General features: G+C 40.6%; 2 protein-coding genes across 2 annotated transcripts; one reads left to right on the top strand and one right to left on the bottom strand.

The window, feature by feature from the left end:
* Positions 1 to 800: 800 nt before the first annotated feature.
* Positions 801 to 2,717, bottom strand: LOC109626714 (stonustoxin subunit beta-like). Its single transcript, XM_020082847.2, has 5 exons — positions 2,253 to 2,717; positions 2,000 to 2,032; positions 1,835 to 1,897; positions 1,621 to 1,763; positions 801 to 1,538 (listed from the first exon to the last, which is right to left on the bottom strand). The coding sequence occupies exons 1-5, from the start codon at positions 2,350 to 2,352 to the stop codon at positions 1,110 to 1,112; spliced, it is 768 nt and encodes a 255-aa protein (XP_019938406.2). The 5' UTR covers positions 2,353 to 2,717; the 3' UTR covers positions 801 to 1,109.
* Positions 2,718 to 4,467: 1,750 nt separating this feature from the next.
* LOC109626851 (stonustoxin subunit beta-like) lies at positions 4,468 to 8,110 on the top strand. The gene is made up of 5 exons (XM_020083037.2): positions 4,468 to 4,678; positions 6,543 to 6,575; positions 6,665 to 6,727; positions 6,813 to 6,955; positions 7,253 to 8,110. The coding sequence occupies exons 1-5, from the start codon at positions 4,630 to 4,632 to the stop codon at positions 7,679 to 7,681; spliced, it is 717 nt and encodes a 238-aa protein (XP_019938596.1). The 5' UTR covers positions 4,468 to 4,629; the 3' UTR covers positions 7,682 to 8,110.
* Positions 8,111 to 8,477: the final 367 nt, after the last annotated feature.

Genomic DNA, 8,477 nt, shown 5'->3' with positions numbered 1-8,477 from the left:
TTGTTGTTGTAAATTAAGTCAGTATGAGTTTAGTCCTGCATCTTCTTCTGTTATACTTTATCAGGTCCTGTCCTACATGCTCCACACTCCCTCATTGGCCCTATTTGTGTGCACCCATGCGATCTTGTTTATTGCCCCCTGGATTTGCCTTCATGTCACCAGCCTAATCCTGCGGTTCCCCCCTCCCCTCTGCACAGTGTTAACAGTGGAAGGTGGAGAATGAAAGATCCAGAGCAGCTGCAGGTAACGTCCACTTTGAATGCCCCTCATGACATTGATGGATTAATGTTCCTGCGGTGTTAACTTTGTATTTATAAATCCAACCTCTGAGCTCTACGACAAAGCTCTGCAGAAAATGTGTCTCCTTTGACCCCTCTTAAATATATTTAGCATGGACAGTAGCTTTAGCTTCTGATCCAAAGAAAGCTTATTTTTTCTTTTGAAAGTTTAAATGAGTAACTTTCTACATCAAGGTCATAGTATTAAATACTCAGTGTGATTGATGCTGATATATTTGGGATGTTTCTCCACATTGCGGAACAGATGTTGAGGACCCATGAATTTTTATGTGTTTTTCATAAAGTTAAATTAGCGTAAATGTTGGTTGTAATGTGGTTCCATGGACATGTACATTGGACCATAGTTATATTAATAGATATGTTGTGCAAATGAAATGAGTTTTAATTTATAGTAGCCCGTTTTTATGTGTAATCTCTATGACAATAGGCAGCTTAATATTATTTCGACTTTATGACTCATGACAACTTCAAAAAAGGGTTTTCATTTAAACGAAGTCACTCAGAGTATTGTCTTTTATTTGTCCAGATTATATTATTATGCTCGACTATAAACTTCACAATACAATATGTATATACATATAAAGCGAATGACACCAACAATCAATATTTAACATTCAGGTTTGACAAAATTAACATTCATACAAACTGTTAAACAAATAGCATCTTCTTGACAAAGATTTGATTATATATACAAAGATTTTGTACACATGGTCAATGCATCTTTTTTATTTCATTTGCCACAAAGTGTCTGTCACAGACTTACGGATATTTATATGTGTTATCGATGGAGTTTAAACCCTTTTTTTAACTTTACTCTTCCTGTTTCACAAACGTACATGATGATTTTTGTCCGACCCACAAACCTGGCATCATCCTCCCCTTGAAGGAGCTCTTAATCTTCTGCAGAAGTCTGACCTCCCTCCTGCCTTCACCCTCCTCTCCCTCCTTCACCTCCTCTACTGCATAAAAATTGATGACACCAGCTGGATGGTCGAGGTAGACCCCGATGGTGGTGCACTGGGGAACGTCCCAGATCTCTGTGTTAATGCCATTGAACCACAGCTGGTAGTGGGATCCGCCCCACCCGAGACCCCAGGAGTGCTCATTCTCCCCCAGCCCGCAGGGTCCTTCACTTCCCCTCCTCCCGGTCCCTTCATAGGCCACTCCGACAACCACCCATCCTGAATACTTGACTTCCCAGTAAGCTCTGAAGCCCAGGATGCCTTCTTTGCAAAGAACCTTGAATAGAAAGATAATTAAAAGTCAGCTGGACATTTAAGGACAGTTGCAAAAATGTGTGACTGTTGCTTAAAAGCTGTGCCTGGGGGACGTGCTCGTATCTCTCAGGTCTGTCCAGGACGGGACAAGTGACATCGTCAGTCATGCGTGACACCTTGGATCCACCCTCTGTGACCCACAGCATCTTATTGGCTGTCTTGTCATCCAGGGAAAATTTGACCCAGTCTGTGGGATGCCGGGAAATGTGCCTTTAGAACCAATAATTGCAAATATACAGGAAAAATGTTTTTACCTACATTTTAGAAGATCAGCTCTGCAGGTGGGCTCAGTGATGTTGGGCTCGTAGACTGGGATGTGATCTGAATTATATCATATGATATATTAAGGAGGGAAGATGGCTGTGATCACAGTGAGCTGCTCGCTCTTTGAAACAGTGAGATAAGTTGACTTTGAAACCTCACCTGTCGGAGAAGCCACATCTTTAGATTTTGTCCCTGGAAATATGAAACAAATTTGATTGTCAGTCTCGTTCTATGGTGTCACCACAGAATTGTCAATACTGGAATCTGAAAGGTGAAAACATTATGAAATTTAACACGTTAGAGAAGAAATCTGAAAAATTAAAATGAACTTAACTAAATAGTTTCCGATAAAGTTTCCATAACAGCTGATTGATAAATCTTGGTTTTCTAAATGATCATGCAAGTCCCTCACCAGGTCTGCTGGCTGCAGACATGATCCTCGTACTGGGAGCGCTGGTCGGCATCTTTATCGTTTCTTTCTCCGTTGAGTTTTCCTGAACGTTCCAGTCCATCAGCAGCACACTGCAGCAACGATGCAAATGACTTCTTTATATACCCCCAGGAAAGGGGGCATTAAAGGTTTTGGGGCCCCCGAGGCTCGCATATGACACATTTTGGTAAGGTATGTGGACATAATGAGCTCACTAATGGGCGTGTCACAGAGGCTGCCAACACCAGGATGTGCATGCCAATGCCAACACCTGACCCACTGACCCATATTTATCGGAGCATTTCTGAATTTGCTTTTGTCAATTGTCAAATATTATTATCCTGTCATCTCTTTGTACTGAAACAAACACTGTGGAAATTGACGCCTGTTGCAGGAACGTGGATTAGAAGGACAGAACGTTGAAGTGTAGACTTGTAGAAATGGTGATGGAGACGAGAGAATCCCTGTTTAGAATGTGTCAGTATGCAAGAAGAGAACCTAAAGTTACGTCCTTTAATTTTCATCAGTGGTGGATTTTGATCTTTCATGTCTGTGTTGGACACTAAAGAGAGACGTTTAAACACTAACACCACCATGTGTTCCCTTTAAATGTCAGTTTATTATGATTTACTGTTACTGTGGGTATTTCCTTTGCTTCTAATGGTTCATTTAGTCGTATATAAACTACCCATGAGTGGTTACTGATTATCTGGATTAAAGTAGTTTCAAAATGTGTTATCCACCAAATATAACCCACATAGCTCAGGCAGCACATTTTTGTTTTGATTTCCCATAAGACACATCTGGTATAAGACACATCTGGTATAAAACACATCTGGTATAAAACACATCTGGTATAAGACACTGGTTTATGTAGTAAATCGTGGCCTTGAACAACCAGAGCAGCCCCTGGAGAGGGTCAGTGTTTTGGCGGCGAGTGGCCCATGAGAGGAGATTCAGAGGAGCTCACATAGGTCTACATTGCAAACCCTTTACCCACAATCCCCTCTGTTTGCCATTGTACCCACCAGGCTTTCTGGGAGTTCACAGTTCCTTGCATGTGCTGTTTAGTAAGTCAGCTGCACTACAATCAGTGCCCCCGTCAGTCATCTGCTTGGGCGGGTGGGAATGCTTGAAGGACGAGACAGCCTTGACCATAGGTTTGTCAGGGAGATGAAAAGGCAGCAGAGGAGTGCGTATCACAAGGAAGGGTTTACCACCAGGGACACGCTCTTTTCTCTGAACCCAGGCCATGTGCACCAAGGCATATTAGATGGTAAATGGTGGATGTGATAACGCAGGTCAAGAGCGTGGTTAAGCCCGAGTTTAACCTCTGGTCACGCGACTTAGTCGTCAGTGTAGTTTGGTTACGCTGGGCTGTATTTGTAAAAAATGTGTTTTCCTTTTCGTCACCCACACATTTCTTCTTCAGTGTATATTTGATGTGATTACATTTTTTCAAAGTAAACTAATGCATCAACAACTATATCATCACTATATCAGTGACCTTGCTTTTTCATTAAATTCACATTCATTAAATTTTTTTCTATATAAATATTTACAAGTCAATAGATCTACAGCTTTCACAACAGCAAATAAGTGTAAAATTTACTGTAACGTTTATTTATTGGGGTTAAAAGTATAAAACATTTTTCTACATATTTAATATTCAAACAGTTTAAATGAATTCAATATACGTTTGAAAAGTCAATACTGCAAATCAATACATATTTTTTAGATGAAAGAAATAATTTTTTTTTCCATGTTTCCATGTTTTGTTTTAACATCACTCATATCTCTTACATAAATCTTACGCCACTTGTTCAACTTTTAAAGTGTGAATTACATAGTTATACTTATATATATATATGTGCAGCTGTTGGATCTCACACTGCCTGACGTCTCACAGTAGTAAGTCTGCTGATGAAGATTTAAATGTTTGCAGTTGCATAATGTGTGCATGTCCATGCAACGCAAACACATCAACGCTGACGCAGTGCAATGTGACAAGATCATTACTGATGTAGATCGAGGCGGCGGGGCGGGTTCCACTGGTTCGTAGGGGATGTCCCAGAGACATCCAAGCATCCATCGAACCTTTTTAAGGAAAAATATACAGGCACAGCTCCAGTTACAAGACTCACGGCTCCCCCCTTCCTACTGGCACGTTTTTGTCTCACACTCACTGGCTCTGATTCCCTCACCACTGTCCTGCATTAAAGGTATATAAGAGTGGCATTAGGCTGTCAAACACTGGAGCCAACAGACACTCATCATTCTCACACAGACCAGTGACATCAGGCTGAGACTGGCTCTCCAGCAGCTTCAACGGTTAGACCCACCTCAAGCCGGAATCAAGATGCCGACCACGACAAGACTTATTTCGAACACCCGGAAGTCGGATAAAGGTGAACTTTGATTTTCTGCATTTCACACAATTTAGAATCCTTATTTTTTACTTTTAATACTTGTGATTTCCTTTTCTGTCAAATTAAACATTTCAATATCAATGCAGGAAGCATTGGTAGAGCATATAATACAGAAACCATTCTTTTAAAAATTGCTTTTGTTGATTGAATAAACAAACTCAAACTTTTCTTACTGTCCTCTGTGGCAGATCCTGAAAATGCTTCAGTGACGGATTTCATTTGTCCTTTTGAGCAGCGTGTAATGTTTCACTGACGAGGAGAGAGGGTCTGCAGGTGTAGGTGTCAAGATCAGCCTTACAAATGATTTCACACACTGTATTATGTTTTTTCTTGCAGCTTGTACAGTATAATGCCAGTCTTGGAAATTGTCTGCATTGAGCGCCATCCTCTATTGCACAGATTCAATTAAAGTCTTACTACCATTACTGTAATTGCTGTAACTAAAAACTGATTTTTCACTTCAATTATTTGGTTTTTCCAGCATCTTCCAAAACAGAACAATTCAAATCAATAGAAAATGTATTTCTCAATATTGAACGTCAATTTTTTTTCTACCATTCAAATTTTTGCAGTATTGCGAATCCCAACAACTTGGCTAACAGGCCCGTACAGCCTGCCACAGTGGAGCTGAGGCTTAAGTGTTTTGTATGGTGTCGGATTGTAATGAGACCAGACAAAGCAGTTGTGTTTATTTTTTCTCATCCGTTTGTGCTAAATCCAGGCAGGTGGCTTAACATTCCCGCGTGGCCTCATTCGGCCTCCTGTCAAGAGAGAGATAAATGCCAACTCATTTGGACATGGCACGCTTACTGCATGGCGTAAAAATAACCGTTAAGATCGAGACATGCAGACAAAATGTCGATTTGAACGTATTTTGGGAGAATGCAGCCTCACCTAGAATTCAGCATCTGCAGGATTATGCAAAATGCACTTTTGTATTTTAGCTATTCCTAAGATTCATCCATTTTGCTGCTATTTTTTCTGCCTCACAACACTGAGCTCATTAACATCCAGAGCTGATGAAGCAGACTGTTTATGTTGGCGGTGACTTTGCTTGCACTTTATTTATGTCCGTCGATGTTGACAATTTAATGTATCAGGGGATTATGTGACTCCTCTTCTTGATCTTCATCCTTAACAAAAATCTGGAAACCACATTGCTTCCACTTGATACCAACATATTAGTTACGAGACATTGGCATTAGGGCTGAGCCTGTTATGCAACAATAATTTATTACTTTGAGGAAAGTTATGACACAATGCTGCCGCCTGTAATCAAATGTTATCTGAAATCTAAATGCTTGGCAGGGCTCATTATTTTCCATCTATATTCCTATAAGCTTTTAGTCCCTACTTTATTAACTTGGAAATTTGCACGTGTCACATTATCTGTGCATCACTGTGCTATCTCCATTTCTGATATGAGGCTAAATTAAAAATGAGATTTGTTGCTCTTTGATGACCCTCCTGGTTGTTATTTACCTCAGTCAACAAGCGATCAAGCCTCGCCCCAAACTTCTCAGATCATGTCCTTCCTCTTGTCTCGTAAAAAGCTCCGTTTCCCCCCCACCCCACCCCGCACCATGTGAGGTGTCTTGGTAATTCCAACCGCTTGGCATGACTCAACCACTGGGTTCAGAAGTATGCAGTTGCTGATAAGTTGATCTGACAGAGGCAGATAGTTTTCTAAGTATACATCGTTTTACAGAGGCTCACATTTTCACCTGTTGGGACACACCTGACATATACTGCAGCATATGGCATTTATTACAACCCACTATTTTTATCTCTATACTGGTTGCCCTAGTGAAAACACATGTTTTGGATTTTTTTTTCCTTGTAGCAAAGAATGTCAAAGCTGGAAACTCGCCCACAGGTAACTCAGTCATCTTCATCTCATCATGTTTGATCACAGTATTTGAATTTTAAATATTCCCTGATATCGCCCTGTCGCTCTCTCCTCAGAAAAGATCCCAGACTACGAGCCAAATATCCCAGAACCCAAATGCAGAGCTGATCTTATCAAATGTGAGATTTCATCTCTTCTACCTGTTTTACAGTTTGGTCCAAATAGGACTTTTCATTAAATGTTTTCCTTTTTTCCTTTTTAAAGACTGGTTCAAACTTTCCCTGGATGACAAGACAGCCAACAAGACGCTGTGGATCACAGAGGGCGGCACTAAAGTGGCCCGTATGACTGACGATTTAACTTGTCCTGTCTTGGATAGACCAGAGAGATATGAGTATTCTCCACAGGTACAGTGAAAACTTGTAGTTGTAATAATTTGGCCCGAAATTACAGTAATCAAAATGTTCATGAAAGGTATCAAATGATACGAGAGTGCCAGAAACTTGTCGTTAACAGGCTTTAACTGGTCTGATGTGATTGTAAAATACACTTGTGGACCTGAGGGATGTTCTGTGTGTATTTTTAAATCCTGAGTCATCTGGTTTTGGCACAAGGCAGAGACACCAGTGTGACAGCCCAATTAAATCACAGGTAATGTGAGGATAACTAAATTGTTGCTGTTATTTTCATTCATGCTCAACAAGGTTCTTTGCAAGGAAGGAATCCTGGGTTTCCGAGGCTACTGGGAGGTTGAGTTCTCCGGGTGGGTCGTTGTCGGCATTGCGTACGAACGAGCAGGACGGAGGAACAGCGATGGGTCTTGCGGGCTGGGAGAGAATGAAGGGTCATGGGGCCTCGGTTGGTCCGGCTCCAGCTACCATGCCTGGCACAAAGGTTACAATGTGGAGATCAAGGAAGTCCCTCAGTGCTCTGTAATTGGAGTATACCTGGACCAGCCCGCTGGTATCTTGAATTTCTATGCTGTGGAGGAGGTGAAGGAGGGAGAGGAAGACACTGGGGCAATGGAGGTGAAGCCTCTGCATCAAGTCAGGAGCACGTTTGAGGAGAAGATGATCCCGGGTTTCTGGATGGGTACACAATCTAAGTGCTCACTCATACAGAAGGAGGAATAAAGAACTGAATCCACAATGTAGAATGAAATATTGTGATAATTAGCTCAGAAAGGTGTAAAAATATCCCATTCTATTATTGATATGGCCCCTTTCAGCATAAAATCACACAGACGAGGTCGTCACCAATACTTCCATATAAACATCATCTAATGCATATTACCATTAAATAAGTAGTAGTAAGTAGTAGATGTAGTTTTCATATACAGTATCAGATACACATGATATACACGGCTTAGTGCATTTTAGTAAAAGGGAACAAAATGCAAAGATTTATACAAATGTGTTTATGTTATATTATATATATATATATATATTTTTACCACTTTGTCGTTATTGTTTGCAGAGAATGTATAGAGTTCCCTAGTTTGGAATGAATGTATGTAGGATGTGATATATGCAAAAGTTTGAATAAAAATAATACAACTCTGAGTAAGATGCATTTTGTCCTGGATTGTTCCTGCAAATATTAACATAGTGACAGCAATGAAATCAGAAATTCTATATATTAAAATATGGTTTTCCTTCTTGAATAAATATTGATGGCCTTCTTACATTACATGGTAAATTACCTTTCACCTACACAAAGTCTTGGGGAGTGCAGGAATTAAAAATAGATGTAGCATGTGGACCATAGATCATCTGCCACATATCGCCTGACATCTACTAGTTAGTTTGGTGCCGTTACGTGTCACTGCTGACAACACTGACGTGACCGATTTCTGAATATTACAGTGGAATGTGTGAAACTGTCACCGCACCTTGTTTTGAGGAGACTCCTAAAGTTGCAGAGGTGTCA

This window comes from Paralichthys olivaceus, chromosome 21 (assembly GCF_024713975.1).
Source record: "Paralichthys olivaceus isolate ysfri-2021 chromosome 21, ASM2471397v2, whole genome shotgun sequence".
NCBI lineage: Eukaryota > Metazoa > Chordata > Actinopteri > Pleuronectiformes > Paralichthyidae > Paralichthys > Paralichthys olivaceus.
The sequence above is the reverse complement of the archived record's forward strand: the minus strand, read 5'-3'. Positions and strand labels throughout refer to the sequence as shown.